Source organism: Sorex araneus, chromosome 10 (genome assembly GCF_027595985.1).
Source record: "Sorex araneus isolate mSorAra2 chromosome 10, mSorAra2.pri, whole genome shotgun sequence".
NCBI classification, from domain to species: Eukaryota; Metazoa; Chordata; class Mammalia; order Eulipotyphla; family Soricidae; genus Sorex; species Sorex araneus.
In genome coordinates this window covers 7,522,442-7,544,338 of record NC_073311.1, presented here as the reverse complement: position 1 = coordinate 7,544,338, position 21,897 = coordinate 7,522,442, and the positions used below count along the sequence as shown (strand labels likewise).

The 21,897-nt window shown below is 38.7% G+C and overlaps 1 protein-coding gene across 2 annotated transcripts in view; it reads right to left on the bottom strand.

The window, feature by feature from the left end:
- The window catches only part of MSRB3 (methionine sulfoxide reductase B3), a 268,746-nt gene that overhangs the window by 163,181 nt on the left and 83,668 nt on the right, over window positions 1–21,897 (bottom strand). For both annotated transcript variants that reach the window (XM_055118621.1, XM_055118622.1), the window contains exons 3-4: window positions 21,674–21,782; window positions 19,982–20,059 (exon numbers count right to left, since the gene is read on the bottom strand). In XM_055118621.1, the coding sequence (XP_054974596.1) occupies window positions 19,982–20,059; window positions 21,674–21,782 (187 nt within the window). The remainder of the gene's footprint in view (window positions 1–19,981; window positions 20,060–21,673; window positions 21,783–21,897) is intronic.

The window sequence follows — 21,897 nt, the reverse complement described above, 5'->3', positions numbered from 1 at the left end:
TTTTTGCTTTTTGGGTCACACCTGGCGATGCACAGGGGTTACTCCTGGCTTTGCACTCAGGAATTACCCCTGGCCGTGCTCAGGGGACCATATGGGATGCTGGGATTTGAACCCGGGTCGGCCGCGTGCAAGGCAAACGCCCTACCCGCTGTGCTATCTCTCCAGCCCCTTTTTCTTTTTTCTTAAGCTATTTTGGCTTCGATCTAGATTTTTCTACTAATCTTTTACTATGCTCACCAATTCTGCCTTCTTCTAAGTCCAACAAGCTGTCAAATTCATCTTTGTGTTTTTATTTCATTTTGGCATTCTAGTTTTATAGCTCTTGAATTATTTTATATTTTATAACATAGCCTACTTCTCTGGTGAAATGTTTCATTTTATCTATTTCCTTGACTATAGTCATCACAGTTATTTTAATATTCCGTATCTTGAAACACAGAGACATGAGACCAGCCATAAAATTTATTTTGTTGTGCTTCCCCGCCCCAACCAGAGCCCCCGCAGCCTCTGGAACCCAGCCACAGCCATGCTCAAGGCCGCTCTCCACACATTCGGACAAGCCTCACACATGAAGGAACCAGCAGAGGAACCCAGGTGTGTTGGACCAAGGGCTGAGATCTCCAAGCCTGCTCAGACCGGGACTGGGCCTTTTCCGCCCAGATCCCCCATTTTCCAGTAGCTAGGTGGTCACACCCAGAAACTGCCCCTAGCACCATGTAATCCCATCAATGGCCAACAGCCAACATGCAGAGACTATTAAACCAAGCTTCCAGAACCGACATTTTATAGCCTAGTTCTCCCTCTCAGAGAACCTGGCCAACTACCAAGAATTTCCTGCCCACATGGGAGATCCTGGCAAGCTCCCCGTGGCATATTCATATGCCTAAAACCAGTAACAATGATGGGTCTCATTCCCCCAACCCTGAAAGAGCCTCCAATGCAGCACCGTTGGGAAGGACAAGTAAAGAGAGGCTACTAAAATCTTGGGGCCAGGACGAATGGAGACGTTACTGAGACCGCTCAAGAAAAAAACTGATGATCAATGGAAATGATGACAATGATGATGATGGTAAATTCACCAATTCGAGATATTGGGTGTTTTCTGAAAAACTGGACTCTAGATGATATAATCGTCTACAAAGTATTGGTCCTATTTTTTGGCAACTAGAGTAGAGAGGAGATACGGAAAATTATCTTAATCTAATCAATGACTGAGTTAACTTGAAGCTGGGTTGCAGGTTTTGATAAATTTGATCTACCTTTGCCCTGCCTCAAGAACTGTAATGTTCAAAAGTTCAACAGCAGCTCTAAAGAGCCTACTGTGAAAATTAAGGGATAGGCAAAAATGCTGCTTGTATTTACTGGGAATACATTATGAATGTTAAACACCCTACCTGGGTTCAATCAGTCCCCTACAACATACTGTCTGGTCTAAACTGTCAATAGTTCTGAGGCTAAGAAATATTGATCTTCTGGCATCTGCATCTTAGAAGCAGATCTCTGGAATGTCAGAAATCTTAACCTTTCTACTCATGTCTAGATCTGGCAAATATCTAGAGAGAAAAATTTAAATGGGTATTTTAATCCAGTTAATTTTTTTCCTATAATTCTTTTTTCCCCCTTTTTTTGGTGTTGAATTAATACTGCATTATAATAGAGTTCCAGATGTGACATACTTTTGAAAAATCAAAAAACCTCAGAATTGAGAACCCAGAGACAAAGCCTCAGATATATGGATAGCAAATTTATGACAAAGAAGCGAAGAATATAAGGTAGAGCATGTAAAACCTCTTCAATTAAACTGATGCTGGGAAAACTGGGTAGTCACATACCAAAAAAGTTTACACTGGATCCTGTTTCACACAATACACAAAAGTTAGTTCAAACTGGATAAAAGGCATTGAAATTAGACTGGAATACACAAAATACACTGAGGCAAAACTCTTCAGGATACAGACCTCAGAGGTATCTTTAATAATTCAACCCCATTTGCAAAGACAAAAAAAAATAAACAAGTGAGACTACATTATTTTTCACCACAAAACAAATGCAGGTTAAAATTAAAGGACACCCTACCTAATGGGAGAAAATATTTGTATACCATATGTCAGATAAAGAACTAATAATTAAGGTTATATAACCACACACTAACTCAACAAAAATAATTTTTTAAAAATCAAAAATGGAGAGAGGCAATGAACAGACGCTTTCCCAAAGTAGACATATTGATGGGCAAAGTGCACATTAAAAAAGTGTTCATTTCACTTATTTTTAGAGAAACCCAAATCAAAATAAGAATGAGATCTCACCAAGTGACAATGGCATATATCAAAAAAAAAAAAAATGGAAACAACCAGTGCCGGCAAGAGTTGTGCAGAAATAGGAACCTTCGTTCACTGTTGGTATAAATGTTGTCTGGTTAAGTCTTTCTGGAAAAGTGTATAGACATTTTCAAAATTTACAACAGTTTCGGAGCTGGAGTGATAGCACAGCAGGTAGGGCATTTGCCTTGCACGCGGATGACCCAGGTTCGATTCTCAGCATCCCATATAGTCCCCTGAGCACCGCCAGGGGTAATTCCTGAATGCAGAGCCAGGTGTGACCCTTGTGCATCGCCGGGTGTGACCCAAAAATAAAAAAAATTTTAGAACAGTTTCTATATAATCTAGTGATCCCAATTCATAAGATCTATCACAAGAACCCATAAACAGTATTTTAAATGGCTGTATGCATACCAACGTTCATTGCAACTCTTAAGTTACAGCAGCCATGATAGGAAAACAACCCAAATGCCCAATGACTGATGAATGAATAAAGAAGCTGTGGGATATATACATAATGGAATACTACCCATCTATTAAAAAAAGATAAGAAACCTTGCAATTCACTGCAATTTGGATGGAAAATAAAGCATCATCTCAATTGAAATAGAGAAAGAAGAACAAATATTAGATTATATCACACATCTGTGGTTTATAAATAAACAAAACAACTGGCTAGATAATAAGAAATGAAAATAAACCCTTAACCTTCGACTTCAAAAATGAGATTACCAAACAGTTGTGGATGGAGAGGCAAAAGGAAGAGATGGGACAGAGAAAGCAGAAAGACAGAGGAGAAGAGTCTGCTGTACTTTCTTTGTGATGCAGATGCAGTATCTTTGTTAATAAAAATCAGGCAAGTTAACATCATCATAATCATGTTCACCGTCACTGTCACTGTCATCCCATTGCTCACTGATGTATTCGAGCGGGCACCAGTAACATCTCTCATTGAGAGACTTATTGTTACTGTTTTTGGCATATGCAATATGCAGGGGTAGCTTCCCAGGCTCTGCCGTGCGGCCTCAATACTCTCAGTAGCTTGCCAGGCTCTCCAAGAGGGGTGGAGGAATCGAACGTGGGTCGGCCACGTGAAAGGCGAATGCCCTACCACTGTGCTATCGCTCCAGCCCCATAATCATGTTACAACTAAAAATTTAATTAAAATACTTAAAACCAACAAACCTCTCTTTTGTCTATCTTACTGTATTGTTGCTGTAGTTATAGAATTTTGAGTTGACTGTGTCAGTTACTTTTCATCTTATATTTAATAATTAAAATGTTTTACTTACAAACTATTTTTTAAATACAGCTTTTGGGACCTGATGCTGTCATTTCTTGTTCTGATCCATGTTTTCCTCAAAATGGTCCAATCACAGATATACTCCCTTAGTTGAGACAAGTATACCTTTGCAGGTTTAAACAATAATGAAATTAGTGCCAGATGAAATTAAGTTTTGTGAGTGGTCACAAAACACTCTGAAGAATATGATAGATGAAATTAAGTCTCTTTATACGTCTGCTATACAAGTATAATTTGAATTTCAATTAATCCAGAATAACAGCAGTATGAACATATTCGAGTTGATATGTGGAGAGGTAAGTAGCTGGGATTTGTGAAGCGCTATGCCCAATAATGAGAGGAGATGGAGGGTTACAAAAATCCTAAATCATGACCTTTCTCCCAAGATGTTTATAAATTTGCTAGCAAGAGCTTATAGTAATTAATGTTTTAAAACTCTTAGTTATTTATCTAAGTCACAGTATTAGGGATACATATAAACCAGAATTAATTTAATTTTTTTAAAAATTAAACTTTAGAAATCTGAAAATAGTTTGGATGAGATGACTCACTGGGTCAAAATATATATTGTGACGTATGTATCAGTGTTTGAATCAACAGTGAATTACATTGACATAATTTTTTGAGAACACTAGATTTGCATGCTTTTTATACTCTACTGTGTATTTAAAGCTGAAATTTTTACAAGCCATACTTTATACTTATATCCTTGTATCTTTTAAAGTATTTCTGTGCAGGGGCCGGAACGACAGTACAGCAGGTAGGGCTTTTGCATTGCACGAGACCAACCCAGGTTCAATCCCACCCCCCACATTCCCCGCACCCCCCCCCTGCGTCCCATATGGTCCCCCAAGCACTGCCAGGAGTAATTCCTGAGTACAGAGCCAGCAGGAACCTCTGAGCCGTGCTGGGTGTGACACAAAAAAGCAAATAATCATAATAATGTATTTCTGTGCAATTAAAGAAAAGTTATGAAAATAAGAGATTAGACTCTCTGCAATGGAAACAAACCCTGAGATGTGTTCACATAACTGTGATCCGAGGATGCCAAAAGGGCAGGCCTGGGGTTGCTAAGGGACTATGGAATAATGTGGAGGGACCCTGGCACTTTGGCAGTGGGCCTGGGGTAACAATACTGCAAATATTAAGTAACAGTATTGGTACCACTGTATTTAAATAACTTCTAAATTACGGACTAAAAAGAACAGCTATTATTCTCAGCATTTTGCAGATGAGAAAAATGGGGTGGGATGTTTCAGTAATTTGTTTTTGATTAAGCACCAAATCACATCAGAAATTTGACGCACTACAATTCCCTCTTTGCTTTGGGGAGCTCCTGAACTTCTCATTGATAATGTTATGTAAAGAGTCACTTATCTATGTGTAAGACGTTTATCTGAGTGAAAATGTATGTGATTTACATCAAATTAGGGACCACATACTAAATAATATAATTATGTATAAGAATTGTGTATTGTCTCAGAGTTACTTGCTAAAACTTGTACTTTTTTTTCTTCATATGTTTATTAAATCACACCCCTAAGTTCTCAGGAGCTACTCAGAAGTCAGGGTGGAAGAGTCGCCCCTGGCAGTGCTTGAGGGAATCATGTAGAATCAGGGATCGAATGAGGGGCTTCCTGCATGCATTCAGCCCCTTTATCTCTACAGTCCTGTTGATTACTTTTAATAAGCTATCTTAAAATAACTTTAAAGTGTATTAACTGAAATAATATGTATCAATGTTCTGATTCATGTTTACACAGACATAACAGTTCACATGAATTTTAGTTAAGACTTTTGTCTACTGGGGACTAAAGAGATAGTCCTACAGGTAGAGCACTTGCCTCGAACGTGATTGACATAGGTTTTATCTTGGGCATCTTCAAGCACCACCAGGAATGATCCCTGAGTGCAGAGCCAGGACTAAGCCCTGAGCACACCTGGGTGTGACCCTCCTCCCCCCCACCAAAAAAATTAGACTTTTGATTTTTTTTTTCCCCTTGGAGACCCCGCCCCACCTGGAGAAGCACTCCACGCGTCCTGTGCCCGCAGTTGGGGGCCCGCCGGGAACCCCCCAGAGCCGCCTGGCAGGTCTCAGCCATTAGGGGCGTGTCCTCTCATTAGGGGGCGTGGCCTCAAAAGTGGGCATGGCCTCTTTTCGGAGCACAGGCCGCTAACGCGGCCTCAGTTCTTTTTTTGTTTTATTTTTTACCATTCCATACATTGTCCTTTGGCCACAATTGATAGAACCCACTCCCCTGAAGAATTCCCTGGTCATCTTAGTCACTATATGTTAATAGTCAAGTAACCTAGCCTATCCTAACTTCACGAAAACTGTCAGTGAACACATCGAGTTGCACATAAAAGTCCTTTGTAAAAAGAGCATAGCCCCAAATCTTCAGTTGAGGTTCCTCCCAAGCTAAGGAGAGCACCAGATAGTAAAGCCCATAACAACATGAAGAAACAGAGAAAATCCCCACCACCAGGAGAGATCCAAGAAAATATCTCACTAACCTCAGCAGCAACCTTCCAGAAATACAACCTCCTCTCGGATAAAGAATTCAGAGAGGAAATTATGAGGATGGTTCACGAACTCAAAGCAACTATGGAACGAACTTCCAATAAATTAAGGGAGGATATGGATGCAGCATTGGAACGGTCCACCAAGATAATCCAGGAAGAAATGAGAGCAGAAATTGCAAAACTACGAACAGAAGTCACACAACTAAAAGAATCAGTAGATGAAATAAAAAACTCAGTAGGAGCCCTCAATAGTAGAATGACTACAGCCGAAGACAGAATCAGTGAGCTTGAACATGAGCTGCACAAAGCATACAGGGAACAACAAATAATGGCAAAGACCTCAAAATGGCTCTAGAGCGAATTCGAGTCCTAGGGGATGACCTCAGGAGAAACAACATAAGAATCATGGGAGTGCCGGAACCACACAGAACCAATCCCAATGAAAAAAACACCATTAAAGACATCATTGCTAAAAAATTCCCAGAGCTAGAGAATGCGGACATCCAGATCCAAGGAGTCCGAAGGGTGCCAGCTAAAAGGGACCCAAATAGAAAATCCCCAAGGCATATCATAGTCAGAATGATGGATGCCGTGGATAGAGACACAATACTGCAAGCAGCAAGATCAAAGAAGGAGATCATATACAAAGGAGCACCCCTTAGATTCACAGCAGACCTATCAGAAGAAACCCTCCAAGCCCAAAGACAATGGTGGGATATAGTGAAAAAACTTAATGAAATGAATGCCTCACCAAGAATACTCTACCTGGCTAAACTCTCAGTTAAACTTGAAGGAACCATACACTATGTCACAAACAAGCAACAGCTCAGGAACTTCATAGACTCAAGACCAAATTTAAAAGAAGGACTCAAAGGGCTACTATAAGACAAGGAAAAAACCTACAAGAACAACAAACCCTATAGAAAAATGACACAAAATCCCATGACAATAATTTCTCTTAATGTTAACGGTCTAAATGCACCAATCAAGAGGCACAGAGTGGCAAAATGGATTCGGAAACTAAACCCAACTTTCTGCTGCCTACAAGAAACACATCTGAATAGTCAGAACAAACACAGACTCAAAATCAAAGAATGGAAAACAATCCTGCAAGCAAACAGCCCCCTGAAAAGAAAAGCGGGGGTGGCCATACTAGTATCCGATAGCATAGATTTCAGGCTGAAAAAGATCAGAAGGGACAGCGAAGGGCATTTTCTATTCATCAAGGGATATGTACAACAGGAAGAAATCACACTCCTAAACGTATATGCACCTAATGAACGACCAGCTAAATACTTAAAAGAACTCCTAACGGAATTTAAGGAGGACATAACTAGCACCATGATAGTAGTTGGAGATTTCAACACTGCCTTATCACCTCTGGATAGATCGACAAGAACAACACTCAGCAAGGAAACGATGGCCCTGAAGGAAGAAATGAAGGAGACAGGGCTAATAGACCTATACAGGGCTATATACCCCAAAAAGAAAGAATACACATTCTTTTCCAGCACACACAAAAGGTTTTCCAAAATAGACCACGTTCTGGGCCACAAATTATACCTTAATAGAATCGGGAAGATAGAAATTGTATCAACTATCTTTTCAGACCACGATGCACTGAAGATGGAAGTTAATCATACACAGACGCAGAAAACCAAATCAAACACTTGGAAATTAAACAACTCACTATTGAACAATGAGTGGGTCATGAAGGAAGTCAAGGAAGAAATCAAGAGATACCTCGAAACAAATGAGAATGAAGACACCAGCTACCAGAACCTATGGGACGCAGCTAAAGCTGTATTAAGGGGAAAATTTATAGCTCTGCAAGCCTTCCTCAGAAAGGAAGAAAGGGCCTATATAGATAGCTTGACTTCGCAGCTCAAGATCTTAGAAGAGGACCAGCAAAAGGAACCCAAACCAGATCGAAGGAAAGAAATAATAAAACTTAGAGCAGAAATTAACGATATGGAAACCCGAAAAACAATCCGAAAGATCAATGAAACAAAGAGCTGGTTCTTTGAGAAAATAAATAAGATTGATAAACTGCTAGCAAGACTCACAAAGAAAGAGAGAAAACCCTAATAAACCAAATCAAAAGTGAAAAGGGGGACATCACAACAGAAACCAAGGAGATTCAAAGGATCATCAGAGACTAGTTTGAAAGTCTGTATGCCACGAAACAAGAGAACCTAAAAGAAATGGACGAATTCCTTGACTCCTACAATATCCCAAGACTGAGCCAAGAAGACGTGAAATACCTCAATAGGTCTATCAATATCAAGGAAATCGAAACTGTAATCAAAAGTCTCCCCAAAAACAAAAGCCCAGGTCCAGACGGATTCACTGGCAAATTCTTCCAAACATTTAAAGAAGACTTGTTGCCAGTTCTCCTCAAGCTTTTCCAGGAAATTGAAAAGACAGGAACCCTTCCAAACAGTTTCTACGGGGCACATATCTCCCTAATACCAAAAGCAAACAAAGACACCACTAACAAAGAAAACTATAGACCAATATCCTTGATGAACACCGATGCGAAGATCCTCAACAAAATACTAGCAAATAGAATCCAACAACTCATCAAAAAGATCATACACCATGACCAAGTGGGATTCATCCCGGGGATGCAAGGATGGTTTAACATTCGGAAATCAGTCAACATAATCTATCATATCAACAAAAATAAAGATAAAAACCATATGATCATATCAATAGATGCAGAGAAAGCATTTGACAAGATCCAACACCCATTCATGATAAAAACTCTCACCAAAATGGGTTTTGGAGGAACTTTTCTCAAGATAGTCAAAGCCATCTACCACGAACCTAGGGCAAGCATTATCATCAATGGAGAAATACTAAGGGCCTTTCCTCTAAGATCGGGGACAAGACAAGGATGCCCACTCTCACCACTTCTCTTTAATATAGTACTGGAAGTATTAGCAATAGCCATCAGGCAAGAAAAAGATATTAAGGGGATTCAGATTGGAAAGGAAGAAATCAAGCTCTCACTATTCACAGACGATATGATACTATACCTAGAGAAACCTAAAAGCTCTAGTAAGAAACTCTTAGAAACAATTGACCTATACAGTGCTACAGTGCTACCATAGTTTGTTTATCTAGTCGTCTGTTCTCAGGCAATGGGATTTGTTTCCAGATTCTGACTACTGTGAATAGTGCTGCAACAAACTTAGTGAAAATGGCATTTCTGCTGTGTATTTTGGTGTCCTCAGGGTATATTCCCAGAAGTGGTATTGCTGGGTCATATGGAAGCTCAATTTCTAGGTTTCTGAGAAAGGATCACATGAAAATGACATTTGGAAATGATCACTCTAGACAAGAATTGAGTTCTGAAGGGCCAGAGCGATAGCACAGCGGGTAGGGTGTTTGCCTTGCACGTGGCTGACCCGGGTTCGATCCCCGACATCCTATATGGTCCCCCAAGCACTGCCAGGAGTAATTCCTGAGTGAAAAGCCAGGAGTAACCCCTGAGCATCACTGGGTGTGACCCAAAAAGGCAAAAAAAAAAAGAATTGAGTTCTGAAAGTAGGTAAAGGGATATACGTGAACCTTACAGTACCTGTGCCTGCAACTGGGGGTAGAGGTTGGAAGGAGGGAAGCTGGGGCCACTGGTGAAGGGAAATGTACACTGGTGAAGGAATGGGTGTTGGAACATTGTATGACTGAAACACAATTATTGGCAACTTTGTAACTTTATATCTCATGGTGATTTAATTTTTTAAAAAATAATTTTAAAACAAATGATGGGTCTTATGTCATCTAGGATCATTCTCAACTGGTTCTATCAGTTTCTTTGAACCAGTGCCTGTTCTGATTGTTTTATGAAAATAAAGATAAAATAAATTTCTTTATAGGAGGAAAGAATTTAAGGTAGGAGGAAGGAATTTAAGTATAGCTTATTTCAGCAGACCTTAATTAATGGCCTCAATATTCTAAAATTTGTCGGAAGGGAATTTTTTTTTAAAGTGGTGAAAATCTGCTACTGGTCAAATGCTACTACTTGGGGGGGAAAAATGCAATGGGGAGTCACTGTCACTGTCACTGTCGATCCATTGTTCATTGGTTTGCTTGAGCGGGCACCAGTAGCATGTCCATTTGTGAGACTTGTTGTTACTGTTTTTGGCATATCAAATACACCACGGGTAGCTTGCCAGGCTCTGCCATGCGGGCGGGATACTCTCGGTAGCTTACCAGGTTCTCCGAGAGGGACGAAGGAATCAAACCCAAGTCGGCCATATGCAAGGCAAATACCTTACCTGCTGTGCTATTGCTCCATTCCATGGGTAACTGAAAATACAGTAAACAGACTGAAGAACTAGAATCCTTCCCTGTCGCTACACTATCTCTCGGGGTTGAACTGCTTACAGACTCCCTGAACATGGACTTCCTCCTCAATGGAGCTTTAAGGCTTCCCTAAGAATAATATCCAATCTATAGCTGAATCTTCCTGATGACCACTATGCTGGATCTGTCTGTTTTTTTGTTTCAGAGCGCCATAGGTGTGAATGCTCATTTAAAAGAAGTTTCATTTTAGGACTGGAGATATAATAAGGATTAAGGCATTTGCTCTGCATACAACCGATCCTGGTTTGATCCCTGGAATCACAGAGAGTTTCCCTGGGACCAGCAGCAGTGATGCAAAGCACAGAGCCAGGAGTAAAGACTGAGCATAGATGGGTGTGGTCCAAACTTTTAAAAAAATTTAAAGATTTTCTATTTTAGACTTAAGTACTAGAATAAACACAGATTTTTCCAAAAGTATATAGTGTGTGTTCAATTTGTTTCAGTTGTGCTGAACAAAATTAAATGGTCAGACTAGCACAACCAAAACAAAGTATTAAAACTTGATTTTTAGGGCTGGGGAGATGGTTCAAAGGATTGAATCCCATGCCTGGCATCCACAAGTACACAACTGCAATCCCCCAAACCACACATCTTCCCCAAGTACCTCCATGTACAAACCCAGAATCCCCCAGCACTGCTAGGCCCAAGTACTGCATCACTAGGTCCACTGCAGGTCCAGCCCCAGTTGGAATGTTCAGGTGCCCCCTAACACTGCACAGGAAGCAACAAACAAATCAACAGGATCTTTCATATTTTGTCTGTTTTGTTTTGGGACTCACCTGGCAACGCTCAGAGGTTACTCCTGGCTCTGCACCTAGAAATCACTTCTGGCGGTATTCAGATCATATGGGATTTCAGGGATCGACCCGTAGCCACTGTACTATCTCGCCAACCTGTCTGTGTCTTTTAGAGTGACCTTTATTATCCCTCATCTCTGCTCTGCTTTATGTTTACTTGTTTTTTGCACTTTCTACTTTGTTTTGTAATTATTTTTAGTTTAAATTTAATTTAAATTAAATCTTTAATTTAAATTTTATATATATGTTAATGTTTTAGAATCTTTAATTTTTTATATATTTTAACTTTTTGTTTTCTAAATGTCTAATGGTTACTATTCTAAACTCATTTGTACATATGGCACCTGTGTGATCTTCTCAAGATACTTTTCCTTTGATCTTACTCATTGTGGTATACAGACAAAACAAGAGTATAAATGGTATCAAACAATGATAATCCCTTGGCCTTGGAATACAAAACTCAAATGATCAAATTGGGAAAAAGGAAGAGGTATACTAGAAGTGACACGGGGCTACCGTGGAAGGTCGTGGATGTTCTGATGGTACTGGGCTACAGGAACTTTGCAAACTCTTATAACCTAGTTACCTAAATCATAATGATAATTTTTAAAGATATCTATCCTCTCTCTCAGTTTCTTCAATCTCCTAAGAATGTGACCAATGAGGATTAAAGCAGTAAATATATCTAGTAGTTAAAACATGCCTGACATATGGTAATGCCGTATGTGTTAGCTCTTGTTTTATTTTAGTAGTGGGAGTGGTGGTAAACATGTTTAAAATGAACTATGATTCAGCAGAAAGCCTAAGGAGTTCATGTATCCAATAAAAATCACCATATTTAGAACTTCAAAGTATTAAAGTTTAAAATGATTGGGAGCTGATTTTGCATGTATAACACAGAAGTTTATAGCCAACAAAGCTTTTTTTTTTTTAAAGGAACCCTCTGAGACTGTTTCTTCATCTTTTCTCTCCTAGAAGTCTATCCTGCACATCTTACAGCTTGCTTCCCATTTCTTCATGCTATTGTCTTCTCAAAATGTCTTCATAATCTAGCCAACAAGATATGTTTGACTTCAAAATCAAGTATTTAGTGATTATTACATGAATTGAGACATAAGTATGACAGAAAACAAGGCCTTACTATGGTATCATTAGCTTCTTAGTGAGTCAACAGTCACATATACAAATAATTACAAAACAAAGCAGAAAGTGCAAAACCAAGTAAACACAAGGCAGAACAGAGATGAGGGATAATAAAGTTCAACCTAAAAGACACAAACAGGACTTTCAGGGGGGAAAGATACCACAGCTTAAAGACGTCAAGTAGCAATCTCAATTTCTTCTCTCTCCATGAGCTTCCTTAATTGGCCTTCTTGTACATCCAGCTGGATCTCCCATTACTCCTAATAAAACTCTGTTTTCCAATCTTATCAAACTGGTCTTCTATTTCCTTGAAACATTCACTTTTGATTCTATCTCTAAATTCTCGTCTCATATGTCATCCTCTACCACACATACTCTACCTGGGAAACACCAAACCCTTCTCTCTGCCAGTAAAGCGTGATCTCATCCCCTCCGTGAAATCCGGCCCCATGTTAAAGTAGTCATATCCTTTCCTTTGACATGTAAAAGCACTTCAACCAAGTATATGCAGATGAATCTCAACATTCTATCATGCTTTTCTTATCACAACAAGATTTTATCTTTTTCTTAAACTGTACCTTAAGGGGAAAACAGCACAATAATTTTGTCTTATTGGTTTCACAACACCTGACAATGCATCAGGCAAAGCAAAATCTAAGTGGTCAAACATGCCTGCTGATTCTGGACAGCTGCTCAGGGTGGTGGGATCATGGTGACAGGACCAGTGATAACCAGCACAGGGCCTCTCCCACAGGCAGAACAACTACCACTCACAGCTAACAACAATGACAAGACAACCTTTTACTTGACCTGTTGTGTAAGACTGATTGTTAGTTAAATCAGCGTATTAGTATCTTGTTTTAGAATTAATAAAAGCAATGGCCTATATTTTTTTATTAGTTTATTTTAATTAGAGAGTCATCGTGAAGGTACAGTTACAGATCCATACATCTTTGTGCTCATGTTTCCCCCATACAAAGTTCGAGAACCCATCCCTTCACCAGTGCCCATTCTCCACCACCAGTAAACCCAACTTCCCTCCCCCCTCCCCAGTCCCGTCTCCCCCCACCCCGCCCTGCCACTATGGCAGGGAATTCCCTTCTGTTCTCTCTCTCTGATTATAATGGCCTATATTTTTGAGATTCTAAGCAGTATCTTTAAGTTGGGGATATATATTTTTAATTCTTTTAATGCTGCTTACTGAAGAAAGTTATTTCACCAGTGCTTTCTCAGGTTTATCTGAGGTACAATTAAACCTCTTTATGAAACTTAGAAGTTCAGACAAGAGGAGAAAACATTCCTATTTTTGTCCATGAATTTACTAACTGAAAGTTGGTAGTACTATGTGAAGTGGGGTGTGGGGAAGTCTCAGTAAAATTCGTGAATGTAAAGAAAACGTGAACCGTGGAAGAAATTATGCATGTGGTTTATATGCAGCTGTGAATGAGGTTCTTGTATTTGGCGAGTAGTAAGAAAACAGTACATTATTGAGGAGGAATGTATTTTAGGATACAGTATGTTTGGAAATAAAGTGAGAATAATTAAATGCCCTTTCATAGGAAGTATAATATTATATATACATATAATCAGTCAAGAGGAGAAGTTTACACATATATGTGAATGTGTATACACATGCACACACACAGTGAGTGTGTAATAAGATAACAGAAAATGGCAGATGAGAAAACATTTTCATACCACTGATATTGAGGCATTTCAAACTGAGAACTTATTCTTTTTATTATATGAGTTTCTCCTGCTGTTACTTCTTATATTGTTCTCCTATCTAGCCTTTTCTATCTTATCTTCTACCCTCACTTACCCTCACTTCATCTCTAACAAAAACACCCCACACTTTTACATACTCACACATACTCTTGCCTACCACCATTACTTCCCATACTCTGTGTAAAGTATGAAACCAACTACCTCAAGAGGGCATCAGATAGTGATAACCTTAATTCGCAAGACTACTGAGTCATTCCAACTTCTGTTCATGAACTCCTAAAAACTTGGGGGGTGGGAGGGTTGTATGCAGAAAATGCAGAGTCTGTTATCAATTTGTTGCCGCTCACCTCGAAATCCACACTCCCTTCTGATCTGCTAACCTAGAACATTTTATTACATTTTCTTTGTCAGCTAACTGGTGCTAAACTTTATTAGTAAAAAGCATAAAAGAAAGACTGCAAGAGAATAAGGGTTTTCCTTCATGATTTCAGTATGTTATTCAAAGAGTTCCTTTACACCTGCACATTCTCTAGCATCAGTTTTTGTGGTACATTTGGTTATTTTACTTGTGGATCTTCTGTGTGTACCTACTTCTAACTCCTAGTAACCTGTGTGGCTTCTCCTGCTTGAAGGTGCTGCAGTATAAGAGCAATTCCTTCAGTGGAGGCCAACTCACCAGTCTCTGGCGGGCACAGAGCTTCTCTGTGTCCTGTTGCTGCCTTGTGTAAACAGGGACTAGCAGCCCCCGGGAGCCAGTAGCTTCCAGTGGCAAAGACTCAGGTCAGTTTATAATGGAGTGTCTCAGAGACACTGCTCTCTAGACGACAGAACCCGAAGAGTAGATTTCCAGAAAATTCCAGAAATGAAGTTTTGGAAAGCTGTACCACCACACACCACACTGAGTTGTATGCCATTTAGGGAGCAATTGCTATGCTCCCCTCAAAAAGGCCTGGATCTCAGCTCCAGAAAGAGAAAGCCCCTATGAGTGTAGGGTTACAACAGAAGCTATTTCTTGGGTTCTGTTTCAGTCCTAATGGTCAATTCCTTCTTCTATTTGCTATTTCTGGCCTTTGATAACTTGTTTACATTTTACTGGACAAGTTTTCATTAAAGAATTCCTGTTATACTTACTAATTCTATATATTAAACTCCTGATCAAACTGAATGGTTTCTATATCCAGATTGGGTAATTTCTTATTAAAAATTCAAATAATTACAAAAGATGAATTTTCTAGTGTTCAGTACATAGATTTCAGATGGAAAATAAAGCTTTGTAAAAAATCTTACAGCATGATTTTTAATCTGAGTGCCTGCTACACAGCAGAGAGCATGCTTCATATGTGAGAGGCGTGGGTTCCGTCTTCACCACCACATAGTCTCCTGAGCAAGATCCAGAAAGACCCCAAGCACACAGCCAGGAGCAGTACCTGAGCATCAATTGGTGTGACACAAACTCCCACCCAAAGAAATCTTATAGCTATAATTTTAGAATGTTTAATAAATGAAGAAGTCTATCTTTAAAACTAATTTGCATGGGTCCGGGAAAAATAGTACAACAGGTAGGATGTTGACTTGTATCTGGCAGATTCTGGCTCAATTCCCAGCATCCCATATGGCCCCCTGGGCCTGCCAGGAGTACTCCCTGAGTGCAGAGCCAGGAGTAAGCCCTGAGAACTACCAGATGTGCCCACCCTATCCACCACCCCTCCACACACGCGCGCGCACGCACACACACACACACACACACACACAAACTACTTGCAAAGCCATTCCTCACTGCTGTTGCCATCAACCAAACCATATCTACTCTATATCCCAAAACATTTTTGAATAAATTAAGTTGATAGATATTCTCTTGACAACTCAGGTATATAGTTGGTAGAAAATAGAAAAATCAACAGATAAGTAGACAATTATCTGGCCAACAACGTCTTGCCAAAAATACTCTTATTTATCCAGTTCATAATTTTTCAATATTATGGGTCTTTCTTTCAAGTACTGATATTTCAGAAATAGTACATTTCTGAACTGTCATTATGTTTAATGCATGGGTGATTTTACTCCAGGGCAATAAATCACAGTAAAACTGAGAGGTATGGTATCTTCTGTGAAGTGAAGGGTGATTTTTTTTACAGTTACAAAACTTTCATGTTTGAGTTTCAGTAATACACTGATAGGAAGAGTAATTTTAAGACAAAGAAAGACAGGAAGAAAAACATGGATAACCATAGATTTTTTTCAGGCACATCAGTTTGAAGAAAGTGTTCAAACAGAAGTGTAAGATCATAAAACTGATTCACTAGAAATAGTCCATATCTCATGGCTCTTGGAAAATCTTTGTGACCAATGGTATAAGTTCTCCTAAATAAAGATTGGGCAGTTACCAGTGAAAGAGCCTATTCTAAAGGTTGAATATACTGACACCCCCCAAAAATATATGATCATCTAATCTTTGATAAGGGAGCAAGAAATGTGAAGTGGAGCAAGGAAAGTCTCTTTAACAAATTGTGCTGGCAAAACTGGACAACTACATGCAAAAATAAGGGCTCAGTTCTCTACCTAATATACAGAAGTCAGATCAAAATGGATTAAAGACCTCAACATTAGACCAGAATCCATAAGGTACACTGAAGATAAGGTCAGCAAAACCCGCCATGACATTAAAGCTAATGGCATCTTCAAAGATGCCACACCACTGGCCAAGCAAGTGAAAACAGAGATAAAACAAATGGGACTATCTTAAACTAAGAAGTTTCTGCACCTCTAAAGAAACAGTGACCAAAATACAAAGACAATCTACAGAATGGGAAAGGATATTCACCCAATACCCATCTGATAATGGGTTGATATCAAGGATATACAAGGCACAGGTTGAAGTCCACAAGAAGAAAACATCAAACCCTATCAAAAAAATGGGGTGATGAAATGAACAGAAACTTTCTCAAAGAAGAAATCTGAATGGCTAAAAAGGACATGAGAAAATGCTCTACATCACTAATCATCAGGGAGAAGCATATCAAAACAAGAATGAGATTCATCTCACACCACAGAGACTGGCCCACATCCAAAAGAACAAAAGCAACCTGTGTTGGCACAGATGTGGGGAGAAAGGAACTCTCCTTCACTGCTGGTGGGAATGCCAACTGGTTTGGCCCTTTGGAAAACAGTATGGACGCTTCTCAAAAAATTTAAAAACTGAGCTCCCCTTTGACCCAGCAATACCACTTCTGGGAATATATCCCAGAGAGGCAAAAAAAGTATAGTCTAAATGACATCTGCACTTCTAGGTTCATTGCAGCACTGTTTACAATAGCCAGAATGTGTAAAAAAACCCGAGTGCCTGAAAAAAGATGACTGGTTAAAGAAACTTCGGTACATCTACACTATAAAATACTATGCAGCTGTTAAAAAAGATGAAGTCATGAAATTTGCATATAAGTGAATCAACATGGAAAGTATCATGTTAAGTGAAATGAGTCAGAAAGAGAGAGATAAACATAGAAATATTGCACTCATATGTGGAATATAAAGTAACAGAACAGGAGACTGACAAACAAGAGTAGCAGAGATAAGAACCAGGAGGTCTGCTCCATGGCTTGGAAACCCCCCATTTGCTGGAGGAGAGGGCAACTCAGATAGAGAAGGGAACACCAAGTAAAAGATGTTGGGAAGACCAATTTGAGTTGAAAGATGCGTGCCAAAAGTAGACTACAGACCAAACATCAATACCTCTCTTGCAAACCACAACACCCAAAAGGAGAGAGAGAGCAAAAGGATGGATGGGGACAGGGGGTGGGGGTGGTGGGAGGGATGCTGGGACCATTGGTGTTGGAAAATGGGCATTGGTGGAGGGATGGGTACTCGATCATAGCATGACTGAAACACAAGCACGAAAGTCTATAAGCCTGTAACTGTACCTCACAGTGATTCACTCATTAAAAAAAAAGTTATATAATTTAAAAGTCAAACTATACTAAAAATACATAATAAAATTCTATACATATTTAATTAAAAAAAGAGCCTGTTCTAAAATGACCTAGAGCCAGGATTTTTTTTCTTAAAATGGACAATAAACCAAGTAAACAGAAGCATACAATTCTTTAAAAAGTATAATAAAAATATCGGGATCAAGAGATAGTACAGTGGGTAGGGCACTTGCCTTGAATGCAGCCAACCTGGGTTCAATATCCAGCACCATATATGGCCCCCCAAAAAGCATCACCTGGACTAATCCCTTAACACAGACATAGAGCCAGGAGTAACCCCTGAGCATAGCCAGATGTGCCCCCCAAATATATACATATATATTTTTTCCTTGCTAAGTAACTTGAGGTAATAGCACATCAAACAAGAATTTCTTTGATTACCACCAGTCTGTAAAGGACTAAACTTTTTGTATTTGTGACCTGAAATTTCACTTGGGTTATATTGTTCAGTTAAAATGGTTCTGTTTCTTATTTAAAACAGTAAGTTTTCCTTAGATCCATTATTTTATTGCATCACATGCTAGGGAAAGTGCTAGAGAATCTTAAAAAGTAAAAAGGCATGTGGTCAATTTTTACTATTTGGGATATTAACAAATTAACATTTGAGATATTTTAATTTAGAATATTAAACTGTCTTGAAGTATTATATCTCATCAAGTATGACACAAGCTAAAGACACTGAAATATGAGGAGACACCCACATCTGAGAGGATATGGGTGACAATTTAAGGGTTGAATTAACATAAAGAATCAATATGTAAGAATTCAAAACAGATTCTCAACCAACATTAATGTGTAATAAAATTCATGTCAGAAAGGTTTTAAATTTTTTAAAAATGTTTTCAAGAAGACTATCGTTTCCTGTTATTTCTGGAAAATCTACAAATGCTAGTATTTTCAAAGAGAAACATTTATGAAAAGATATGCTTTATTTTACATACCATCATATCAATTTTTTCCCTTAATAAATTTGCAGTTCTTTTTAAAATAAATGACATTTACTCCCAATGTACTCCCATTACAGTTTCATCCTTTTATTCCCCAAAATTAGCACATCCTGGACAGTAGAATTCTCCATATAGATAATTTTTTAGTAAAGAACTCTTTTTTGGGGGTTTGAAGCAATAGTACAGTAGGACAGACATTTGCCTTCCATGCACCTGACCCGGGTTCAATCACAGCATTCCATAAGGTCCTCCGAGTCCACTTGGAGTGATGCCTGAGCACAGAGCCAAGAGCAGACACTGAGCAAGGCCAGGTGTGAACCAAGAACTTAAAAAAAAATTTCTGTCTTGAATAAGTTCCATAATATCTGGAATACATGGCCTAAATGAACTATTTTGGTAAAAGCACTCCACTGTCTGTTTTACAGTAAATTGTTAGAATCATGAAGATACATATCTTGGATAAATGTAAAAGTTTCTCTATTCTTATCATTTAATTTGCTTCATGTGTGACTATCTACTACACCTCCCATGATACTCTCAATATGGGTATTGCAAAAGTATTAACAATCTATTTGGTGTATTTTTATTCAACCTGAAGGATATACAATAAAGAATTTTCATTATTATTTAACAAATTTAGGGAATTTCTTGATTATATAAAAATACAAAAATATTTCTCACCAAATGGACTCACCAAAATCTCTTTCATAGCTGGTTATTGAACTGGACAAATTAACTTGGGTGTATTTCAAAGAAAATAATATAAATGATAAGATTAGCAACTATAGTGTTCAAATGTGAATAAACAATAGTAGTGTTGTAATGTTACATGCTCACATCTACAGGCTTCTAACATACTCACTTGAATAACGGAGTTCCACAAACAACACATTTATATATTCCAGGGTCTTTGTGATGTGTGTATTCTCCTTCGAAGGCACTGGTAAAAAATAAGCAACATAAAAAGAGAATTAAAATCACCATTATTTCTTACAGAGTGTATTTGCCTTAAATATATTTCTTTAATAAACCTTTTAAGGGTTTTCCATCCTAAAATGAGAACAGACCAAACATATGGAAAACTTAACAGTCTAATATAGTTCAAATCTATATGATAAAATGTGCATAGAAGTACCCCAAACTAGTTCAGGTAAAAATTTTTAATCAAGTTATCTAGTTATGTAATGCTTGGGTTATAAAAAAAACCCTGTGGTTCAGAATTACGGGGTGGGGGGAGTAAGGGGGAGCACGTTACATAAGATATTTGCTATTATACAATATGTATAGTAGATACCCCAAAACATAGCGGGGTCCAAGACTTCAAGTGGAAGAAGTCATTTTTTGGTTTGAAAGGGAATATTGCAGCTTTAAGGGAATATTTTTCTAAGTTAACAATCTTAAAGGCTAGGAGGTCATTCAGCTAATACAAATCAGCTGTGCTAGCCCAACAAAAAGTCTATGTGCTCTGCAGCTTGCTTTTATTATCCTTTCACCCTCTTTATGAGGTCCAATTTTTTTATAAACAGAATTTTTAAGAATGACCTAATCTCTAGTTGTTTGTGTGCATTAAATCATTTTGCTAGTCATGTACACAACAGGACGGTAGAAGTCCTCCTGGGTTGAAGCTGAAGTCCACCCCAAATCACTGTGCTGTAAGAGTGGGCTTTGTCAAAGATTCAACATTTGGGACATTCGGTAAACAGTATGTACTGTGGCAGGAAAAGAGTGTTGCCTATTATTAACAGCGACCCCATGTGTGGTAAAGAACTCTTTCAGTTCATGAATGAAAACACGAAGTTACATCACTAATAAATTTGGATCAGAGGTAACTTACAGTCTTATGCCAAGCTCCATAGTATAAATTAGACAACAAAATGGCTGGACCTTGGCAAGTTACCTTTGGGCTGGAATCAGCTGAGAGAGACTTAATTCACTAAAAACAGTCTTGGAAGTGAACAAACTTTTTTTTTTTAGAACTTAGGGCGAACTTCCAAGGACCAAAGCCATGTGAGGGCAGTTATTGAAAATTTTTGACATTCCAACCACAAATGAGCCAATAAATACTTTCTCCACATGTGCTTCAAAAAGAAATTGGAGTGGGGTAGAAAGGAACTAAATTATGCTACCTTCTTTTTGCAGCCAAAACGTCTATGCTTACAATGGCCACCTTCAAAATTTCAGCATCCTGGCACAGCGCCATGCCCCTCATGGTTTTGCTTACTGTGATGTCTTCCCAAAAAATGTACCTAAAGCGCTATTACTTCCACACATTTTGCAGTAAACCAAAAACAGGCCCTTTAACAAAAGCCTTGTGATTTTACATAGATAGAATGTTCATTAAAGGGGGAGGAAAATAAATAAAACTTAGTCTTAACCTAAACAATACCACTTTCAACCTTTTCAAGGATACTAATTTCTAGAGTTGAACAAATAACTGTGGAATTCTTGAAATTAAATAAATGTCAAGGAAGAAGATTGGGGGGGGGAGGAGGTACAGTAGGCAGAGACTGAAGAAAGTAGGTCTTGCCAAATGCCTTCTTACAGCTCACCTTACCTTTCTGTCCCTTTCTCCTGAGTGACATGGTACTGCAGGGGTGTTAGCCGCTTCCTCAGTTCCTGCTGGGAAAAGACCACCTTACAGTTCTTTTTATCCCTACATGACCCTGAAAGAGAGGATATGGGAGAAGACGACTTTTAGCTTGAATCCTAAATAATTGCTTTGGCCGACTGCCACGACACAGCTTCTGAAGTCACTTGTCAGTGATCACACTAGTCTCT